The 22143-nt window shown below is 49.6% G+C and overlaps 3 protein-coding genes across 12 annotated transcripts; 1 reads left to right on the forward strand and 2 right to left on the reverse strand.

The window, feature by feature from the left end:
• Positions 1–679: 679 nt before the first annotated feature.
• Positions 680–5119, reverse strand: LOC132341345 (S-antigen protein-like). Of its 5 annotated transcripts, none has more exons than XM_059872837.1 (5): positions 5061–5119; positions 2546–2824; positions 1761–1970; positions 1620–1667; positions 680–1432 (listed from the first exon to the last, which is right to left on the reverse strand). In XM_059872837.1, the coding sequence occupies exons 2-5, from the start codon at positions 2805–2807 to the stop codon at positions 1212–1214; spliced, it is 741 nt and encodes a 246-aa protein (XP_059728820.1). In that variant the 5' UTR covers positions 2808–2824; positions 5061–5119; the 3' UTR covers positions 680–1211. The 5 variants fall into 5 exon arrangements, with proteins under 5 accessions (XP_059728820.1, XP_059728819.1, XP_059728823.1 ...); XM_059872836.1 differs by having other exon boundaries at positions 680–1414; positions 1578–1667; positions 1731–1970; XM_059872840.1 differs by lacking the exon at positions 1620–1667 and having other exon boundaries at positions 680–1354.
• Positions 5120–7626: 2507 nt separating this feature from the next.
• Positions 7627–13921, reverse strand: LOC132341337 (ABC transporter F family member 4-like). Of its 3 annotated transcripts, XR_009490154.1 has the most exons (5): positions 13801–13921; positions 11631–13687; positions 10101–10245; positions 7890–7982; positions 7765–7813 (listed from the first exon to the last, which is right to left on the reverse strand). XR_009490154.1 is itself a non-coding variant. In XM_059872824.1 (4 exons), exons 1-4 carry the CDS (start codon positions 13833–13835, stop codon positions 7644–7646), a joined length of 2355 nt encoding a protein of 784 aa, XP_059728807.1. In that variant the 5' UTR covers positions 13836–13921; the 3' UTR covers positions 7627–7643. The 3 variants fall into 3 exon arrangements, 1 of the variants encoding a protein (XP_059728807.1); XM_059872824.1 differs by lacking the exon at positions 10101–10245 and having other exon boundaries at positions 7627–7813; XR_009490155.1 differs by lacking the exon at positions 7765–7813 and having other exon boundaries at positions 10084–10245.
• Positions 13894–19386, forward strand: INO80E (INO80 complex subunit E). Of its 4 annotated transcripts, XM_059872827.1 has the most exons (9): positions 13894–14495; positions 15709–15779; positions 16670–16764; positions 16854–16929; positions 17467–17518; positions 17618–17734; positions 18474–18736; positions 18972–18993; positions 19196–19386. In XM_059872827.1, the coding sequence occupies exons 1-7, from the start codon at positions 14412–14414 to the stop codon at positions 18711–18713; spliced, it is 735 nt and encodes a 244-aa protein (XP_059728810.1). In that variant the 5' UTR covers positions 13894–14411; the 3' UTR covers positions 18714–18736; positions 18972–18993; positions 19196–19386. The 4 variants fall into 4 exon arrangements, with proteins under 4 accessions (XP_059728810.1, XP_059728809.1, XP_059728808.1 ...); XM_059872826.1 differs by having other exon boundaries at positions 18972–19386; XM_059872825.1 differs by having other exon boundaries at positions 13897–14495; positions 18474–19386.
• Positions 19387–22143: the final 2757 nt, after the last annotated feature.

Consider the following 22143-nt stretch of genomic DNA (forward strand, 5'->3'; position numbering starts at 1 on the left):
TCAAGGCCACGCCCCCTGAGTGACCATTGGTGATGGTGGGGTCAAGGCCACGCCCCCTGAGTGACCATTGGTGATGGTGGGGTCAAGGCCACGCCCCCTGAGTGACCATTGGTCATCGTGGGGTCAAGGCCACGCCCACAGAGTGGTCATTGGTCATTGTGGGGGGTCAATGTCAAGGTCACGCCCACAGGGTGACCATTGGTGATTGTGGGGTCAAGGCCACGCCCCCTGAGTGACCATTGGTGATGGTGGGGTCAAGGCCACGCCCCCTGAGTGACCATTGGTGATGGTGGGGTCAAGGCCACGCCCCCTGAGTGACCATTGGTAGTTGTGGGGTCAAGGCCACACCCCCAGAGTGACCATTGGTGATGGTGGGGTCAAGGCCACGCCCCCTGAGTGACCATTGGTCACGGTGGGGTCAAGGCCACGCCCCCTGAGTGACCATTGGTCACGGTGGGGTCAAGGAGAGCACAGAGTGGACAATGCAGAGGGGGCGGGGCTTTATTGGGGGCGGGGCTTGATGGGGGGGCGGGGTGAGGGGGAGGAGGGGAGGGAGGAAGGCTCCAGAGGGGGGTGGGGGTGGGACAAGGGCCCAATTTGGGCTTTTTTTGACCCAAAATTTCTCCTCATCTTCATCATCATCACCATCATGGAGACCATCTTCATCTTCATCCTCATCCTCATCTTCATGGAGGACCAAAGATCCAATTTGGGCTTTTTTTGACTCAAAATTCTTCATCTTCATCATCATCTTCATCATCACAACCAAGGGCCCAATTTGGGCCTTTTTTGACCCAAAATTCCTCCTCATCTTCATCATCTTCATGGAGACCATCTTCATCTTCATCCTCATCTTCATGAAGGCCCAAAGATCCAATTTGGGCTTTTTTTGACCCAAAATTCTTCATCATCTTCATCATCTTCATCATCATGACCAAAGCTCCAAATTTGGGCTTTTTTTGACCCAAAATTCTTCATCTTCATCATCATCATGGAGACCATCTTCATCTTCATCATGATGGAGGACCAAGGGTCCATTTTGGGCATTTTTTGACCCAAAATTCCTCCTCATCTTCATCTTCATCCTCATCATCATCCTCATGGAGGTCCAAAGCTCCAATTTGGGCTTTTTTTGACCCAAAATTCTTCATCATCATCATCACCACCATCACCTTCCTCCCCACCCTCCTCCTCCTCCTCAGCCCCTCCCTTTAATCTTCATCCCCTCCTCCACCTTCATCATCCTCGGGGCCTTCATCACCTTCATCATCCTCGGGGCCTTCATCACCTCCACCTTCATCATCCTCGGGGCCTTCATCACCTCCACCTTCATCATCCTCGGGGCCTTCATCACCTTCAGCATCCTCGGGGCCTTCATCACCTCCACCTTCATCATCCTCGGGGCCTTCATCACCTTCAGCATCCTCGGGGCCTTCATCGTCATTTTTGGTCTCTCCTCCCTCCTCCTCCTCCTCGGGGCCTTCCTCCCGGCTCCCTCCTCCTCCTCCTCCTCAGCCCCTCCCTTTAATCTTCATCCCCTCCTCCACCTTCATCATCATCACCAGGGCCTTCATCACCTCCACCTTCATCATCCTCAGGGCCGTCATCTTCATCGGGACCTTCATCACCTCCACCTTCATCATCACCAGGGCCTTCATCACCTCCATCTTCATCCTCGGGACCTTCATCACCTCCACCTTCATCATCACCAGGGCCTTCATCACCTCCACCTTCATCCTCGGGACCTTCATCACCTCCACCTTCATCATCCTCGGGGCCTTCATCGTCATTTTTGGGTTCTCCCTCCTCCTCCTCGGGGTTTTCTTCCTCATTTTTGGGCTCTCCCTCCTCCTCCTCCTCCTCGGGGCCTTCCTCCCGGCCCCTGGCTCCCTCCTCCTCCTCCTCGGGGTGGCAGCAGGCGCAGTCCCAGCGGTGCGCGGGGGCGGAGTCGCGCTGGGGGTCGTAAAAATCTGCCAGAAAGGGGAAAAACGGGAAAAATGAGCCCAGAGTGACCCAGAGTGACCCCTGAGTGACCCTGAGTGACCCTGAGTGACCCCTGAGTGACCCTGAGTGACCACTGAGTGACCCTGAGTGACCCCTGAGTGACCCCTGAGTGACCCCTGAGTGACCACTGAGTGACCCCTGAGTGACCTCTGAGTGACCCCTGAGTGACCCTGAGTGACCCTGAGTGACCCCTGAGTGACCCCTGAGTGACCCCGGAGTGACCCTGAGTGACCCTGAGTGACCCCTGAGTGACCCCAGAGTGACCCCTGAGTGACCCTGAGTGACCCCTGAGTGACCCCTGAGTGACCCTGAGTGACCCCTGAGTGACCCTGAGTGACCCTGAGTGACCCCTGAGTGACCCCTGAGTGACCCTGAGTGACCTCTGAGTGACCCCTGAGTGACCCCTGAGTGACCTCTGAGTGACCCCTGAGTGACCCCTGAGTGACCCTGAGTGACCTGTAAATGATCAATGAGTGACCCCTGAGTGACCCCTGAGTGACCCCTGAGTGACCCCTGAGTGACCCCTGAGTGACTCGCTCACCGAAGGGCCCCGGCCGGGGCGGCCCCTCCAGCCCCTCCAGGACGGTCAGCAGCGCCCGGCACGTCCGGTCGCCCTTGGCCGCGGCCAGAGCGCGGAGTCGCCGCGCCCAGCCCCCGCTGTCCGGCCGGCCGAGCGCGGCCACCTCGGGCTCGGACACGGCTCCGGCCGCCCGCAGCCCGGCCAGCAGCGCCTGGCCCGACACGCGGTCCAGGCGGCGATCCAGGCCGCGGCCGCCCGCTCGGACAATGTCCAGCGCGGCCATGGGGACACGGGGGGGACCTGCGGGGACACGGAGGGGACACCGAGTGGACAGGGAGTGGACAGGGAGTGGACAGTGGGGTGGACAGTGGAGTGGACAGTGGGAATGGACACAGAGTGGACACAGAATGGACACAGAGTGGACACTGGAGTGGACAGTGGGAATAAGGAGTGGACACTGGAGTGGACAGGGACTGGACAGTGTGGTGGACAGTGGGGTGGACAGTGGGGTGGACAGGGAGTGGACACAGAGTGGACAGTGGGGTGGACACTGGAGTGGACAGTGGGGTGGACAGTGGGGTGGACACGGAGTGGACAGGGAGTGGACAGTGGACAGTGGAAGTTGACACAGAGTGGACAGTGGGAATGAGGAGTGGACACAGAGTGGACAGGGAGTGGACAGGGAGTGGACAGTGGAGTGGACACAGAGTGGACAGTGGGGTGGACAGTGGGGTGGACACTGGACAGTGGAAGTGGACACAGAGTGGACAGTGGGAATGAGGAGTGGACACTGGAGTGGACAGTGGGGTGGACACGAAGTGGACAGTGGGAATGAGGAGTGGACACTGGAGTGGACACAGAGTGGACAGGGAGTGGACAGTGGGGTGGACAATGGGGTGGACACTGGAGAGTGGGAGTGGACAGTGCGGTGGACAGGGAGTGAACAGTAGGGGGGACAGGGAGTGGACAGGGAGGGGACAGTGGGGTGGACAGAGTGGACAGGGAGTGGACAGTGGGGGGGACAGGGAGTGGACACAGAGTGGACAGGGAGGGGACAGGGAGGGAACAGTGGGGTGGACACGGAGTGGACACTGGAGAGTGGGAGGGGACAGTGTGGTGGACAGGGAGCGGACAGTGGGAATGAGGAGTGGACACTGGAGTGGACAGAGGAGTGGGCAAGGAGGGGACACTGGAGAGTGGGAGTGGACCGGGAGTGGACAGGGAGGGGACAGTGGGGTGGACAGTGGGGTGGACAGTGGGGTAGACACAGTGGACACAGAGTGGACAGGGAGTGGACAGTGGGAATGAGGAGTGGACACTGGAGTGGACAGGGAGTGGACACAGAGTGGACACTGGAGTGGACAGTGGGGTGGACAGGGAGTGGTCAGTGGGCATGGATATGGAGTGGACAGGGAGGGGACAGTGGGGTGGACAGTGGAGAGTGGGAGTGGACAGTGGGAGTGGACAGGGAGTGGACAGTGGGAATGAGGAGTGGACACTGGAGTGGACACCGGAGTGGACAGGGAGTGGACACTGGAGAGTGGGAGTGGACAGTGGGGTGGACACAGAGTGGACACGGAGTGGACACTGGACACGACAAGGTCCTGACAGAGCCCCTCCCCTACCTTCCCTGGGTTCCCGTCCCCTATAGAATCCCCTCCCCCACCCCTTTGCAGGGCTCTGTCCCCTAAACCCCCCCAGGTGTCCCCAGCTGTCCCCTAAACCCCCCAGGTGTCTCCTACACCCCCCCAGGTGTCCCCTACACTCCCATGTGTCCCCAGGTGTCCCCCATACCCCCCCAGGTGTCCCCACACCCCCCCAGGTGTCCCCTACCCCCCCCAGGTGTCCCCAGGTGTCCCCTACACCCCCCAGGTGTCCCCCATACACCCCCCAGGTGTCCCCTACCCCCCCCAGGTGTCCCCTACCCCCCCCAGGTGTCCCCCACACCCCCCAATACCCCCCAGGTGTCCCCCATACCCCCCAGGTGTCCCTACACCCCCCAGGTGTCCCCCACACCCCCCAGGTGTCCCCCACACCCCCCAGGTGTCCCCTACACCCCCCAGGTGTCCCCACACCCCCCCAGGTGTCCCCCACACCCCCCAGGTGTCCCCACACCCCCCCAGGTGTCCCCCACACCCCCCAGGTGTCCCCTACACCCCCCAGTGTCCCCCATACCCCCCAGGTGTCCCCTACCCCCCCCAGGTGTCCCCTACACCCCCCAGGTGTCCCCCACACCCCCCAGGTGTCCCCACACCCCCCCAGGTGTCCCCCACACCCCCCAGGTGTCCCCTACACCCCCCAGTGTCCCCCATACCCCCAGGTGTCCCCTACACCCCCAGGTGTCCCCAGGTGTCCCTCACACCCCCCAGGTGTCCCCTATCCCCCCCAGGTGTCCCCTACCCCCCAGGTGTCCCCTATAGCCCCAGGTGTCCCCTACATCCCCAGGTGTCCCCCACACCCCCCAGGTGTCCCCAGGTGTCCCCCACACCCCCCAGGTGTCCCCACACCCCCCCCGGGTGTCCCCATCCCCCCTTACCTGCCCTATCGGCGCCCCCCGCTATTTATAGCCCTGACCTTTCCGGCCGGGCCAGGCCCCGCCCCCTGACGTCACCGCGGCTGGGCGGGGCCCTTCGGGGGAGCCTATAGGGGATGGGGGGTGGTGCCAGAGGGGCGGGGGGCGGGGCTTAAGGGGTCCTGGGGGGGTTGGGGGGGTTCTGAGGGGGTTCCATAGGGTGCTATAGGGTTCTGTGGGGTTCTAGAAGGTTCTGAGGGGGTTCCATAGGGTCCTTTAGGGGTTCTATAGGGTTCTAGAAGGTTCTACAGGGGTTCCATAGGGTTCTATAGGGTTCTATAGGGTTCTAGAAGGTTCTACAGGGGTTCCATAGGGTTCTATAGGGTTCTGTGGGGTTCTAGAAGGTTCTGCGGGGGTTCCATAGGGTTCTATAGGGGTTCTGAAGGGTTCTAGAAGGTTCTGTGGGGGTTCCATAGGGTTCTATAGGGTTCTATAGGGTTTTAGAAGGTTCCGGGGGGGTTCCATAGGGTCCTTAAGGGGTTCTGTGGGGTTCTAGAAGGTTCTGTGGGGGTTCCATACGGTCCTGGAGGGGTTCTATAGGGTTCTGAAGGGTTCTAGAAGGTTCTGTGGGGGTTCCAGAGGGGCCTTAAGGGGTTCTGAAGGGTTCTAGAAGGTTCTACAGCGGTTCCATAGGGTCCTTTAGGGTTCTATAGGGTCCTAGAAGGTTCTGTAGGGGTTCCATAGGGTTCTATAGGGTTCTAGAAGGTTCTGTGGGGGTTCCATAGGGTTCTATAGGGGTTCTGAAGGGTTCTAGAAGGTTCTGTGGGGGTTCCATAGGGGCCTTTAGGGTTCTATAGGGTTCTAGAAAGTTCTGTGGGGGTTCCAGAGGGTCCTTAAGGGGTTCTATAGGGTTCTGAAGGGTTCTAGAAGGTTCTGCGGGGGTTCCATAGGGTCCTTAAGGGTTCTGAAGGGTTCTAGAAGGTTCTGAGGGGGTTCCATAGGGTCCTTTAGGGTTCCATAGGGTTCTAGAAGGTTCTGTAGGGGTTCCATAGGGTCCTTTAGGGTTCTGAAGGGTTCTAGAAGGTTCTGTAGGGGTTCCATAGGGTTCTATAGGGGTTCTGAAGGGTTCTAGAAGGTTCTGTGGGGGTTCCATAGGGTTCTATAGGGGTTTTGGGGGTTCTAGAATGTTCTGTGGGGGTTCCATAGGGTCCTTTAGTGTTCTATAGGGTTCTATAGGGTTCTAGAAGGTTCTACAGGGGTTCCATAGGGTCCTTTAGGGGTTCGGGGGGGGGTTCTAGAGGGGTTCTAGAGGGGTTTGGGGGGTTCTATAGGGTTCTATAGGGTTCTGTGGGGTTCTAGAAGGTTCTGTATGGATTTGGGGGTGTGCTAGAGGGTTCTAGAGGGGTTTGGGGGGTTCTAAAGGGGTTTGAGGGGTTCTATAGGGGTTCTATAGGGGTTCTATAGGGGTTCTAGAGGGTTCTAAAGGGCTTTGGGGGGTTCTAGAGGGTTCTATGGGGGTTCTAGAGGGTTCTATAGGGGTTTGGGGGGTTCTATAGGGGTTATAGAGGGTTCTAGAGGGGTTGGGGGTTTCTAAAGGGATTTGAGGGGGTTCTAGATGGTTCTAAAGGGTTCTAGATGGTTATAGAGGGTTCTAAAGGGGTTCTAGAGGGTTCTATAGGGGTTCTAGAGGGTTCTATAGGGGTTTGGGGGGTTCTATAGGGCTTCTAGAGGGTTCTATAGGAGTTTGAGGGGTTCTAGAGGGTTCTAAAGGGGTTCGGGGGCGTTTTGGGTCATTTTGGGGGATTTTGGGGGTGACTTGTGAGGATTTTTGGGGCGATTTTTGGCCTTTTTCTGGCGATTTTTGGGGAGATTTTTTTGCCCCATTCTGTGGTTTCTGGAGTGATTTTGGGGGGGATTTTTGAGGCAATTTTGGGGATTTTTGGGACAAATTTTGGGAGATTTTTGGGGTTATTTGGGGGGATTTTTGGGGGATTTTTAGGGCTATTTTTGGGGTGATTTTTGGGGATTTTTGTGAATTTTTGGGGGGATTTTAGGGGTGATTTTTTTGGGTTTTTTAGAGTGTTTTTGGTGATATTAATGGAGATTTTTAGAAACATTTTTGAGGATTTTTGAGGCAATTTTGGGGTTTTTTGGGGTCATTGTTGAGACAATTTTTGGGGATTTTTGGGACAAATTTTGAGGTGATTTTGGGGAATTTTTGAGGTGACTTTTGGGGATTTTTGGGGTGATTTTTGGAGCAATTTTTGGGACAAATTTTGGGGTCATCTGGGGCAATTTTTGGGGATTTGGGGGCTGATTTTGGGGAGTTTCTGGAGTGATTTTTGGGGCAACTTTTGGGGCGACTTTTTGGGATTTTTGGGGTGATTTTTGGGGAGATTTTTGGGATTTTTTGGGGCAATTTTTGGGGATTTTTAGGGCCATTTTTGGGGCGATTTTTGGGGCGATTTTTGGGATTTTTCGGGGCAATTTTTTCGCCCCATTTCGGGTTGATTTTTGAGCCGAATTTAGACAATTTTACATCGATTTTTGGCCAATTTTTGCGTCGATTTTGGCGACTTTCCACCACCCATTTTTACAACAACATCTTTATTTTGTAAAACCCCCAAAACCCCGAGAATTCCCCCCGAAAAGTCCAAATCCCCTCAGTCGCTGTCGGAGCTGACGACGCCGCGGAGCCGCGACCAATCCGGGGGGGGGGAGGGGCGACGCCGGCGCCGATTTTGGGGCATTTTCGGCGTTTCTCCGCCGGGATCTCGCTGTGGGGGGAAGGGAAGAGGTTAAAAATGGTGAATTTGGGGAAATTTGGGGGTTTGGGGGTTTTTTTTTTTTAACCTGGTAAAATGTTGGAGGCGTCGAGGGCGGCGAGTTCGGCTTTTTCCTCGCGGCGTCGGCCGAGGCGGCGGCAGCGGGCCAGGGAGGGAGCGCCTGGAAAAGGCCAAAATCCACCCAAAATCCACCCAAAATCCCCCAAATCCCAAGAATTCCCTGAAATCCCCCCGAAATTCCGTCCAAAACACCCCAAAATTCCGCAAAAATTCCCCTTAAAATCCAAAAAAATTCCACTCAAACATCCCCAAAATTCCCCCCAAAATCCCCGATCTTCCCCCTCAAAACCCAAATTCCAGCAAAATTCCACCCAAAATCCCCAAATTCCTTGAATTCTCTAAAATCCCCCCAAAATTCCCGAAGTTCCCTCTAAAATTTCATCCGAAATTCCCCAAAATCCCAAAATTCTCCCCAAAAAATCTTCAATATCTTAAAATTGCACCCAAAATCCCCCACAAAATCCGAAAAATTCTCCCAAAATTCCACCAGAGTCCCAAAATTCCACCCAAAATCTCAAAATCGGCCCAAAAGTTCTGAAACAGACCCAAAATTCCATCCAAAAACCCAAAAATTCCACAAAAATTCCCCTAAAAATCCCCAAATTCCACTCAAAAATTCCAAAATTCTCCCCAAAATCTCTTCAGAATCCCCAAATAGACCCAAAATCCCACCAGAATCCCCCTCGAAATCCTGAAATTCTGCCCAAAAATCCCAAAATTCCCCCAAATTTCCTCCCAAAAGATGAAAATTCCACCAAAATTCCCCTTGAAATCCCCAAAATTCTCCCCAAAACTCCAAAAATTTCACCAAAATCCACCAAAAAATTCCAGAAAAATCCCAAAATTCCACCAAAATCACCTCAAAATCCCCGAATTTCGCCCAAAATTCCATCAAAATCTCCTCAAAAATCAAAAATTTCCTTTGAAAATTTCCTCAAATTTCCACTCAAAATTCCTCAAATTCATCAAAATCCCCCCAAAATTCCTCAGAAACCCCCCAAATTCTCAATTTTTCCAAAAATCCCCTCATAAATTCACAATTTTTCCCAAAATTCCCCCAAAAAATTCTTTAAAATTCCCCAAATCCCCTCAGGTACCATCGAGTTCCGCCCGGCTTTGATTCCACCTCAGCCCCTAACCCCCCCCTAAAAACCCCCTCAAATCCACCCCAAAATTCCTCAGAAGCCCCCAAAATTCCCAATTTTTCCCAAAATCCCCTCCTAAATTTACAATTTTCCCCTTAATTCCCCCAAAAAAATTCTTTAAAATTCCCCAAATTCCCAAAATCCCCTCAGGTACCATCGAGTTCCGCCCCGCGCCGGGCCCACCTCAGCCCCAAAAACCCCCTCAAATCCACCCCAAAATTCCTCAGAAGCCCTCAAAATTCCCAATTTTTCCCAAAATCCCCTCATAAATTTACAATTTTCCCCTTAATTCCCAAAAAAAAATTCTTTAAAATTCCCCAAATTCCCCAAATCCCCTCAGGTACCATCGAGTTCCGTCCGGCTCCGGGCCCACCTCAGCCCCAAAAACCCCCTCAAATCCACCCCAAACCTCCCAAAATTCCTCAAAACCTCCCAAATTCTCAATTTTTCCAAAAATCCCCTCATAAATTCACAATTTTTCCAAAATTCCCAAAAAAAATTCTTTAAATTCCCCAAATTCCCTCAGGTACCATCGAGTTCCGCCCGGCTCCGATTCCACCTCAGTCCCCAAACCCCCCCCAAAACCCCCTCAAATCCACCCCAAACCCCCCAAAATTCCACAAAACCCCTCAAATTCTCAATTTTTCCAAAAATCCCCTCACAAATTTACAATTTTCCCCTTAATTCCCCAAAAAAAATTCTTTAAAATTCCCCAAATTCCCCAAATCCCCTCAGGTACCATCGAGTTCCGTCCGGCTCCGGGCCCACCTCAGCCCCAAAAACCCCCTCAAATCCACCCCAAAATTCCTCAGAAGCCCCCAAAATTCCCAATTTTTCCCAAAATCCCCTCATAAATTTACAATTTTCCCCTTAATTCCCAAAAAAAAATTCTTTAAAATTCCCCAAATTCCCCAAATTCCCTCAGGTACCATCGAGTTCCACCCCGAGCCGGGCCCACCTCAGCCCCCAAACCCCCTCAAATCCACCCCAAACCCCCCAAACTTCCAAAAAAAACCCCCAAATCCCCCGACAAGCCCCAAATTCCCCGGATTTCACCCCAAACTTGGCGGTACCGCGGAGCCCGAGGTCCCGCAGGGCTCCCCTGAGCGCCTCCAGCACCTCGCGGCGGCTGCGGCACTTCCGGAAGAGCTGCTTGTAGTTAGGGCGCCCCCCAGCGGCTCGGAGGTATCGCTTCAGCCGCGCCACTTCCGGCGGGTCCTGGGGGCGGGGTTTGCGCTGAGGGGGCGGGGATTGGCTAAACCACGCCCCCTCATCAGTTTTGGCGCGAAACTGAGGGAAAATGGCGGGAATTTTGGGGAGGGGTGGGGAAGGATTTGTGGGATTGGGGAAAATTGGGAAAACTCAAAAATTTCTCCTAAATTTTATCAAATCCCACTAATATTCCCTGAAATCGCCACAAAATTCATCAAAAATCACAAAATTTTGACCAAAATCCCCAAAAAATCCGAAACTTCCAAAGAATTCCGTCAAAATTTCACCCCAAATTCTGCCCAAACCCCCTCAAAATGCATCAAATACCCCCAAAAATCCCCAAATTTCCCCCCAAATTCTTCCCAAATCCCAAAATTCCCCCCAAAATTTTCCCAAAATCTCCAATTTTCCCCCCAATTCCTCCCCAAAATCCCCCCCAATAAAATTTCCATTTTTTTCCCCATAGAATTCCCAATATTTCCCCCAAAAACTCAAATTTCCCCCCAAATTTTCTCCAAAAATCCCAAAATTTCCCCAAAAATCCGAAATTTCCCCAAAACTCCCAACTTTTCCCCAAAGATTCAAAAACTTTCCCGAAAAAATTCCAAAATTTTCCCAAATTTCCCAAAATTCCACCAAATTTTCCCAAGAAATCCCAAAAATTTCTCCCAAATTCCCACATATCTCCCTAAAAAAAACCAAAAATTCCCCCCAAAAATTCAGAATGTTCCCAAATTTCAAAAATTTCCTCCCAAATTCTCCCTGAAAATACCAAAAATTTTTCCCCCTAAATTTTCCCAAATTTTCTCCCAAGTTTTCCCAAAAATTCCCCAATTACCCCTCAAAAAAATCCAAAATTTTCCCAAAAATCCCAAAAAATCTCCCCAAATTTCCCAAAATTTTTCCAAAACTCCAAAACCTTCAAAAATTCCCCAAATTTCTCCCAAAAAAAGCAAAAAATTTCCCCCAAAATCAGAAATTTCCCCCAAATTTCCTCAAAAATATTCCCTCAAAATTTCTAAATTTTCCCAAAATTTTCCCAAACTCCCCCAAAATTTCCTCAAAATCCCAAAATTTTCCCAAAAGTCTCCAATTTTCCTCCCAAAAACCAAAAAATTTTCCCAAAATTCCCCAATTTCCCCCCAAAAATTCTCCCAAACCCCAAAATTACCCCCCAAAATCCAAATTTTTCCCAAATTCCCCCAATTTCCCCCCAAAAACCTCCAAAATTTTCCCAAAATTCCCAAATTTTCCCCCAAAAATCCAAAATTTCCCTCAAATTTACCCCCAAAAACCCCCAAAATTTCTTTAAAAAACCCAAATTTTCCCCAATTTTCCCCCCAAAATTCCCAAATTTTCCCAAAATCCCCCGATTTCCCCCCAATTTTCACCTTCCCGCGCCTCCACCACTCTTCCTCTTCCTCCTCCTCGCCCTTCCTCCTCCTCCTCCTGCTCTTCCTCCTCTCCTCCTCTTCCTCCTTTTCCCGTTTTTGCCGTTTTTTCCGCCCATTTCGCCAGCGGCAAATCCTCCGAATCCGAGCCCGAGGAATTCTGGGCGATTTTCGGGGATTTTTGGGGCATTTTCGGGGCTTTTTGGGCTTTTTCTTCCTCCTCCTCTTCCTCCTCCTCTTCCTCACTCTCAAATTTCCCTTTTTTAGCCCCATTTTTGGCCATTTTTTGGGGTTTTTTCACCTTTTTTTTCCCGTTTTTCCCCTTATTTTCCCGGTCTGAATCTTCCTCTTCCTCCTCATCTTCCTCATCTTCATCCTCCTCTTCTTCCTCACTCTCAATTTTGGCTTTTTTGGCCCCATTTTTGGCCGTTTTTTGGGTTTTTTTCCCCATTTTTCTCCCTTTTTTCCTCATATTTTCCCAGTCTGAATCTTCCTCTTCCTCCTCCTCCTCCTCATCTTCCTCCTCCTCTTCCTCACTCTCCATTTTGCCTTTTTTGGCCTCATTTTTTCCCATTTTTTGCTCCTTTTTTCCTATTTTTTCCCCATTTTTCCCCATTTTCCTCCCATTTTTCCCACCTGGATCTTCCTCCTCCTCATCTTCCTCCTCCTCTTCCTCACTCTCCATTTTGCCCTTTTTTGCCCCATTTTCCCCCATTTTTTTCTCATTTTTCCCAGGTTTTTCCCCAATTTTTCCCTTTTTCACCCCAATCTTCCTCCTCTCCTCCTCTTCCTCTTCCTCATCTTCATCCTCCTCTTCCTCACTTTCAATTTTCTTCCTTTTTGCCCCATTTTTTCCCATTTTTTCCTCCTTTCTCCCAGATTTTCCCCCATTTTTTCCTTTTTTCACCCCATTTTTCTTCCTCTCCTCCTCATCTTCCTCCTCCTCATCTTCCTCCTCCTCTTCCTCACTCTCAATTTTCTTCCTTTTTGCCCCAATTTTCCCCATTTTTTCCTCTTTTTTCCCCTTTTTCACCCCAATTTTCCTCGTTTCTTCCTCGTCTTCATCTTCATCTTCCTCCTCCTCTTCCTCACTCTCCATTTTCCCCTTTTTTGCCCCAATTTTTCCCATTTTTTCCTCTGTTTTCCCCCATTTCCCCCCATTTTTCCCCCCAATTTTCCTCTTCTCCTCCTCCTCATCTTCCTCCTCCTCTTCCTCACTCTCAATTTTCCTCCTTTTTACCCCAATTTTCCCCATTTTTTCCTCTTTTTTCCCCTTTTTCACCCCAATTTTTCTCCTCTCATCCTCCTCCTCCTCCTCATCCTCATCTTCCTCTTCCTCACTCTCCATTTTCCCCTTTTTTGCCCCATTTTTCCCAGATTTTTCCCCGATTTTTCCTTTTTTCACCTCATTTTTCTTCCTCTCCTCTTCCTCATCTTCCTCCTCCTCCTCCTCACTCTCAATTTTCCTCCTTTTTACCCCAAATTTCCCCATTTTCCCCTCATTTTTCACAGATTTTTCCCCATTTTTTCCTTTTTTCACCCCAATCTTCCTCCTCTCCTCTTCCTCCTCCTCTTCCTCCTCTTCCTCACTCTCCATTTTCCCCTTTTTCTCCCCAATTTCCCCCAATTTTTCCTCATTTTTCCCCTTTTTCACCCCAATTTTCTTCACCTCCTCTTCCTCCTCACTCCCAATTTCCCCCTTTTCCCCCTCATTTTTCCCATTTTTCCCTAAATTTTCCCCATTTTCCTTCCTCTCCTCTCCCTCCTCCTCTTCCTCACTCTCCATTTTCCCCATTTTTCCTCCATTTTCCTCCATTTTTTCCCCGTTTTCCCCCTTTTTCACCCCAATTTCCCTCTCCTCTTCCTCCTCTTCCTCCTCCCGCCTACTTTTCCCGCCTTTTCCCTCATTTTTCCCGCCATTTCCCTCGCTTTTCCCGCCATTTTCCCGCCCTTCCATCTCTCCGCTAAGGGGCGTCACGCACAGGGCGTGGTCCCCACTGGCCACGCCCCCTTCTAGCTCCGCGCATGCGTTTTCGGCCTCGCCCCAATCCGGCGCCCTGTGGAGGAAAAAAGGGCGTGGTCAAGCAGGGCGTGGTCACCACGGGGGCGTGGCCACTTCAGGGCGGGGCCCCAGGGGGTCTCCGGTGCTTCCCCTCCCCCCTCCCGGTACCGTTCGCAGCCGCTCGGCGCCGCCGCCGCCGCCATTTTTGAGCCCTCAGAGCGGCAGCCAATGAGGATTGAGATAAAAGACAGCGGGGCGGGACTTGAGACCCAGGACCAATGAGGAGAAGGCGCTGTAAAGCCGGAAGTCATTCAACCAATGGAGGCGAGGAAAAGGCAGGATGTAAATGAGCGACAGCATGACAAGCCAATCAGAATCGACGTTTAGAAGCGCTGACCAACAGGAGTGGGACGGAGGCGGAAAAAAAGTGATAGAATGAGCGGCAACCTCTGCAGCCAATCAGAACCTGTTTTAATGCCCCAACAGCCAATAAGAAGCAGGAAAAGGTGGGACAAAGCTGCTGAACCAATAGCAACGAGAAAGAGGAGGAAAACGGCGTGGCGGTGATTGACATTAAGAGCATCCAATAGGAAAATAGTATTTTTAAAGCTTAACCAATCAGCGATAGCAACAGGCGGGACTTGCCCCGCCTACTCAATCACGCTCGGAGGAGAACCCGGAAGCGGCAGGCGGGATTTCCGCATCGCCACCCAATCAGGCGGCGGCGCGGGAACCTAGCAACCAATGAGGAGCGACGGGAAGGGCGGGGCTTGTCCGCCATGAACGGAGCGAGCGAGGGCGATGTCGGCGGCTACAAACGGCGCTGCCGGGCCCTGAAACGGCGCCTGAAGCTGCTGCTCTACGTGAGGGGCGGGGCCCGACGTGAAGGGCGTGGCCGAGAAAGGGCGGGAAGGGAAAGGGGCGGGGCTTAACGTGAGGGGAGCCCGGGGGGTCCGGGGGGGGGGGGGGTGAGGGGAAAATGGGGAAATTTGAGGGGAAAATTCAAAAATTGAGGGAAAAAGTTAAAAGTTTGAGGGGAAAAAATTGAAAATTCTGGGGTGAAATTGAAAGTTGGAGGGGAGATTTTGAATTTTGGGGGTAAATTGGGGGGTTTGGGGGAAAAATGCTAAATTTGGGGGATAAAAGCTGAATTTTGAGGTTAAAAAATGGCCAAATTTTAGGGGTAGACAGCTGAAAATTAAGGAATAAAACTCCCAAATTATGAAGGGAAAAATACTGAATTTTAGGGGGGAAAAGGCCAAATTTTGGGGCAAAAAGGTGAATTTTCAGGGTTAAAAAAAGTATATTTTAGGGGGTAAAAAGGTGAAATGTAAGGATTAAAAAGCTCGAATTTTGGAGGAAAAAAGGCAAATTTTGATGGAAAAAGTTGAATTTTGGGGGGGGGGGAATTCAAATTTAGGAAGGAAATAATTCAGATTTTTTTGAGGAAAAGAAGCCAAATTTAGGAAGGAAAAATGAGGAAATTTAGGGGGAAAAAATTGAATTTTAGGCGAAAAATCCCTGAGTTTTAGGGGGGAAAGTTGAATTTTGTGGATAAAAAAGCCAAATTTTGAGGGGTAAAAAAACCAAATTTGGGGGGAAACCCCCAAATTTTGGTGTCAAACCAAGGCCAAATTTTAGGGGAAAGAATTAATTTTATAGGATGAAAAAAGCCAAATTTTGAGGGTAAAACTTGAATTTTCGGGGAGAAAAAGTCAAATTTAGGAAGGAAAAATGTGAAATTTTGGGGGGGAAAATTGAATTTTAGGCGAAAAATCCCTCAAATTTTCGGGGATAAAGTTGAATTTTGGTGGTAAAAAAAGCCAAATTTTGAGGGGGAAAACCCCAAATTTTGGTGGGAAAAAAAGGGCCAAGTTTTAGGGGAAAAAATGAATTTTAATGGATTAAAAAAGTCAATTTTTGGGGTAAAAAAGTTGAATTTTAAAGGGAAAAAGGCGAATTTTGGGGTGAAACTCCAGGATTTTGGGGCTGAGGTTTTAGGGGTTGTTTTCCCATCCCCCACGGTGGGTGGGTGTGGCCAAAGTGGCCCCACCCACCCTTTGGCTCCGCCCCCAGGAGCAGGAATGTTTCCAGGAGGAGCTGAGGAGAGCCCAGCGCAAACTGCTGAAAGTCTCCCGGGATAAAAGGTACCAAAATCCCCCAAATTCACCCCAAAAATCCCTTTTAAAACCCCAAATTCCTTTAACACTCCCCCAAAATTCTCAATTTTTCAAGAATTTTATTTTAATTTTGGGGTTTTTTTCCCCTTAATTCCCCATTTTTATTTTGGGGGTTTCTTTTATTTTGGTTTTATTTCCACTTTTCAAATTTATTTTTATTTTTATTTTTTCTTTCAAATGTTCAAATTTTTATATTTATTTTCCTTTTCATTTCCAATTTCATTTTTATTTCATATTTTTATTTTTGCATCAAATTTCTCAAATTTTCATTTTCTTCCTTTTTCTTTTATCACTTTTATTTTCTCTTCAAATTTCCCAATTCCTAGTTTTCATTTTTGATTATATTTTTTATTTTTAGTTTTGATTAATTTTTTATTCTTTATTTTTTTCTTTCAAATATTCCAATTTTCTCTTTGTGTTTTTATTTTTGTTTTTATTTTCCCTTAAAATTTCCAATTTTTATTTTTATTGTTTTGTGCTTTATTTTTTTATACTTTTTTAAAGTTTATTTCCAATTTCATTTTTTGTTTTTGTTCCAAATTTCTCAAATTCTTCTTTTATCCTTTTTTTTCCCTTTTTTCCTTTAAATTTCCCAAATTTGAATTTTTTATTCCTAATTTTCTTATTTTATTTTTTATTTCATTTTTATTCTTTTTCTTAATTTTTCCTTCAAGTTTTCCAATTTTATCTTTTCGTTTTAATTTTTATTTTCATTTTTCCTTCAAATTTTCCAATTTATTTTTTCAATTTTTGCTTTAATTTCCTTTTTTTTTATTTTTACTTCAAATTTCCCAATCTTTTCTTATTATATTAATTTTTTTTTTAATTTCTATTTTTATTTTCATTTTTATTTTCAGTTTTTTCCCCAAATTCCCCAATTTCTCCTCATTTCCCCTCAGTTTCCTCCTGGACCGGCTCCTCCAGTACGAAAACGTCGACGATGATTCCTCAGGTACCTCGTGGTGGGCGGGGTCAAAGGTCACTCCCGGGGCTGGCCCCGCCCCTGCCCCACCCCTCTGATTGGCCCCTCCCCCTCCCCAGACTCGGAGGCGACGGCGTCGTCCGACAACAGCGACGGGGACGGTGCCAAGGGGGCGGAGCCAACGCCCGCCAAGAGGTCAGGCAGGGGTTAAAGGGAGCCAAGATGGCCGCCGGGATGTGGGCGTGGCTTTAAGATGGTTGGCAGAGGGGGCGTGGCTTCAAAATGGCCGCCTGAGGGTTGGGTGGGGTTTTAAAATGGCGGGTCATGGAGGGGGGCTGGGTTCAAGATGGCTGCCGGGAGTGGGTGGGGTTTAAAATGGCGGGTGGGAGGGGGTGGGGCATGAGGATGGCCACTCCCATTTGTGGGTGTGGCTTAAAGTATAGGCAGCTTCAAAATGGCCGCTGCACTTGTGGGAAAGGCATCAAGATGGCTGCCAGAAGTGGGTGTGGCTTCAATGTGGCCACGCCCATTAGGAAGGTGGGATTTTCAAGATGGCAAACACTGGAGTGGGTGTGGCCACGCCCATAAGTGGGTGGAGCATCTGTGTGGGTAGGATTCAAGATGGCCACCATTATGGGGGTCAAAATCCAAGATGGCTGCACCCATGGGGGTGAAAATCCAAGATGGCCGCCACAAATTGGGCGTGGCTAATGCTCTCCCTTCCCCCCACAGGCGCCGCTCGCCCTCCCCTCCCCCCCCGGCCTTTGGCCCCTCCCCCTACATGGTGAGTGCCCCTCCCCCACCCCAAACTCCTCCCTCTTTTTAAACCCCACCCCCTTTTTTGAAGAGTGGGTGTGGTTTAACCTTTGCCCCTCCCCCCAAGATGGCGTCGCCGCCCTACAGCCCCTTCCCGGCGCAGTTCCCGCCCCTCCCCTCGCAGGGCGGGGCCAGGCCACGCCCCTCCCCCGCCCGGCGCAGCAAAGGGACACGGAGGGGGCAGGTACGGGGGGAGGGGCCTAAAGGGGGTGGGGCCAAAGGGGTCGGATGGGGAGGGGTCACTGAAAGGGGGCGGGGCTAAAGAGAGAGGGGGAAATGGGGAGGGGTCACTGAAAGGGGGAGGGGTCACACAGGAGTGTTTGGGGGAGGGGACAAAGTGGGTGTGGCCAAAGGGGGTGGGGTCAGCCAGAGGCTTTTGGGAAAGGGGCAAAGGGGGAGGAGTCAGTGGTGGGGGAGGAGTCAGTGGTGGGGGAGGGGCAAAGGGGGTGGGGCCAGTTAAAGGGGAGGAGTCAGTGAAAGGGGGAGGGGTCACTGAAAGGGGGCTTTGGGGGAGGAGCCAAAAGTGGGAGGGGTCAGTTGGGGTCATCCCTAGGGGTCATGGGGGAGGAGCTAAAAAGGAGGGGAGGGCTCACTGAAAGGGGAGGGGCTAAAAGGGGTGGGGTCATTGAAAGGGGCGGGGCTAAAAGGGGAGGGGTCACTGAAAGGGGGAGGGGCTAAAAGGGGAGGAGTCACTGAAGGGCAGGGGCTAAAAGGGGAGGGGGTCACTGAAAGGGGGAAGGGCTAAAAGGGGAGGGGCTAAAAGGGGAGGGGTCACTGAAAGAGGAGGGGCTAAAATGGGAGGGGTCACTGAAAGGGGGAGGGGCTAAAAGGGGAGGGGGTCACTGAAAGGGGGAGGGGCTAAAAGGGGAGGGGTCGCTCAGTGGTCACTCCTCACTGACCCCTCCCCCCTCTCTCCCCCACAGCCTCCTCCCGCCCCTCCCCCTCTGCCCTTTGGTGGGGGCGGGGCAGGGGCAGGACTGTCAGGTGGGCGTGGCCCTGGTTCGCCCCTCCCTCCGCCTGCCCTGGCCCCGCCCCCCGCCCCTCCCCCCATCCCCCCCACGCTCCCGCGGCGCCTCCTGAGCGACCCCGGGGAGGGGGAGGGGGAGGGCAGCGATGACCCCCTGGACGGCGACGACGAGCTGGTCATCGACCTGCCCGAGTGACCCCTGAGTGACCCCTGAGTGACCTCTGAGTGACCCCTGAGTGACCCCTGAGTGACCCTGAGTGACCCCTGAGTGACCTCTGAGTTACCTCTGAGTGACCCTGAGTGACCCCTGAGTGACCCTGAGTGACCCCGAGTGACCCTGAGTGACCCTGAGTAACCCCTGAGTGACCCCTGAGTGACCCCTGAGTGACCTCTGAGTTACCTCTGAGTGACCTCTGAGTGACCCTGAGTGACCCCTGAGTGACCCCTGAGTGACCCCTGAGTGACCCCTGAGTGACCTCTGAGTGACCCCTGAGTGACCTCTGAGTGACCCTGAGTGACCCCTGAGTGACCCTGAGTGACCCCTGAGTGACCCCTGAGTGACCCCTGAGTGACCCCTGAGTGACCCTGAGTGACCCCTGAGTGACCCTGAGTGACCCCTGAGTGACCCCTGAGTGACCCTGAGTGACCCCTGAGTGACCCCGAGTGACCCCGAGTGACCTCTGAGTGACCCCTGAGTGACCCCTGAGTGACCCCTGAGTGACCCCTGAGTGACCCCTGACCCCAAAGTGAGAAGATTTTCCCTCAAAAAAAGGAAATTTTAGGTTTCTTCCCTCGATTTTTGACAATTTTCCTTAATTTCTGTTGTTAATTAAATGAATTAAAGTTCCATCGTTAATTTCCGCTCTTAAGTTTGGGGTTAATTAATTAATTAAGGGGTTAATTGGGGTGGGAGGGGTTAAAACAAGGGGATGTTTGGTATAAAATGGGGAATTTTAGGGTAAAAAATGGGAAATTTTGCGTAAAAAATGGGAAATTTGGGTAAAAATGTGGATTTTGGGGGTAAAAAATTTGAAATTTTGGGTAAAAATGTGGATTTTGGGAGGAAAAATTTGAAATTTTGGGTGAAATGTGGATTTTGGGGGGAAAAAATTTGAAATTTTGGGTAAAAATGTGGATTTTGGGGGGAAAAATTTGAAATTTTGGGTAAAAATGTGGATTTTGGGGGGAAAAAATTTGAAATTTTGGGTAAAAATGTGGATTTTGGGGGGAAAAAAATTTGAAATTTTGGGTAAAAATGTGGATTTGGGGGGAAAAAATTGGAAATTTTGGGTAAAAATGTGGATTTTGGGGGGAAAAAAATTGAAATTTTGGGTAAAAATGTGGATTTTGGGGGTAAAAAATTTGAAATTTTGGGTAAAATGTGGATTTTGGGGGAAAAATTTGAAATTTTGGGTAAAAATGTGGATTTTGGGGGGAAAAATTTGAAATTTTGGGTAAAAATGTGATTTTGGGGCTAAAAATTTGAAATTTTGGGTAAAAATTTGGATTTGGGGTGTAAAAAATTTGAAACTCTGGGTTAAAATTGGAAATTTTGGGAAAAATGGGGAATTTGGGAGTTAAAATGGTGATTTTTCAATAAAACTGGGAATTTTTGGGGGTAGAAGTGTGGAAATTCGGGGTAAAATATGAATTTTTTGAAATAAAAATGTTGATATTGGGGTTAAAATTGGGGGTTTTGTTAAAATTGGGCATTTTTTGAGTAGTTTTGAGTAAAAATTTGAATTTTGAGGTAGCGTTGGGTATTACGGGTTACAATTGGGGATTTTGGGGTAAAATGGGGATTTTTAGAAGTAAAATTGGGAATTTTGGGGGTTAAAAAGGGGAATTTTGGGCTAAAATTAGGTAATTTTGGGTTAAAATTTGGGATTTTAAGATTCAATCCCGCATTTTTTTAAAAAAATCTTTGATTGCCACCCAAAACTGAAAATTTCAGGGGTAAAATCTGAGATTTTTGGTTAAAATCGGCTGATTGAGGGAGGTCAAAAACCCATTAATTGTCAGGTAAGAACTGACAAATTCTGAGGGGAAAACCGGCGAATTTGGAACAAAAAAGTCGATTTTTGTTAAAAACGTTCGATTTTCACTCCAAACCCGCAAATTTTAGAGGTAAAATCTGAGATTTTGGGTTAAAATCTGCCAATTTTAAGAGGTAAAGAACCTGATATTTCTGAGTGAAAACCTTGCGGATTCTGAGGGGAAAAGTCACAAATTCTGTAGGTAAAACCTTAGAATCTGAGGTGAAAAAGTCGATTTTTATTATAAACATTCGATTCTCACCCCAAACCGCGAATTTCAGGGGTAAAATTCGAGATTTTGGGTTAAAATCGGCCACTTTTAGGAGGTAAATAACCTGATAATGCTGAGAAAAAGCTTGTGAATTCTGATGGAAAAACTCAATAATTTTAAAGAAAAAATCGCGAACTCTGCGGTAAAAACCTTGGAATGGGAGGTGAAAAAGTCGATTTTTATTAAAAACGTTCGATTCTCACCCAAACCGAGAATTTTTGGGGCAAAATCCGCCGATTTTGGGTCCTCGGCCCCTCCGGACTCGCTTTCCCAGCGTCCCCTGCGCGCCAAACCGGAAAAAAGGCGGGAATTGGGAGAGGAGCTGACGCGAGCGCCCGGGGAATTGTGAGGTAAAAACTCGCGAATTCTGAGGTAAAAATCTTCGGATTTGAGGCAAAAAAGTCGATTTTTATTAAAAACATTCGATTCTCACCCAAACCGAGAATTTTTGGGGCAAAATCCGCCGATTTTGGGTCCTCGGCCCCTCCGGACTCGCTTTCCCAGCGTCCCCTGCGCGCCAAACAGGAAAAAAGGCGGGAATTGGGAGAGGAGCTGACGCGAGCGCCCGGGGAATTGTGAGGTAAAAACTCGCGAATTCTGAGGTAAAAATCTTCGGATTTGAGGCAAAAAAGTCGATTTTTATTAAAAACATTCGATTCTCACCCAAACCGAGAATTTTTGGGGCAAAATCCGCCGATTTTGGGTCCTCGGCCCCTCCGGACTCGCTTTCCCAGCGTCCCCTGCGCGCCAAACCGGAAAAAAGGCGGGAATTGGGAGAGGAGCTGACGCGAGCTCCCTGGGAATTGTGAGGTAAAAACTCGCGAATTCTGAGGTAAAAATCTTCGGATTTGAGGCAAAAAAGTCGATTTTTATTAAAAATATTAAACTTCTGCCGAGAGAGGTGAATCTGGGGGGAAAAATTTGAAGATTTTGTGTCAAAATTGGCCGATTTGGGAGGTAAAAATACTGATAATTTTGGGGTGACAACTTCATTGTGAGGTAAAAACTCACGAATTCTCAGGTAAAAATCTTCGAATTTGAGGCAAAAAAGACTATTTTTATTAAAAAAATAAATTTTATACCAAGATACGTGAATTTGAGGGGTAAAAACCAAAATTTTTGAGTCAAAATTGGCCGATTTGGGTATTAAAGATACTATAAATCAGGTGACACATGGACTGTGAGGTAAAACTTACGAATTCTGAGGTAAAACATCTTCCAATTTGAGACAAAAACATCGATTTTTATTAAAAATATTAAATTTCTTTCCAGAGACGTGAGTTTAGGGGGTAAAATCTGAAATTTTTGGGTCAAAATTG

This window comes from Haemorhous mexicanus, chromosome 38, assembly GCF_027477595.1.
Source record: "Haemorhous mexicanus isolate bHaeMex1 chromosome 38, bHaeMex1.pri, whole genome shotgun sequence".
Taxonomy (NCBI): Eukaryota; Metazoa; Chordata; class Aves; order Passeriformes; family Fringillidae; genus Haemorhous; species Haemorhous mexicanus.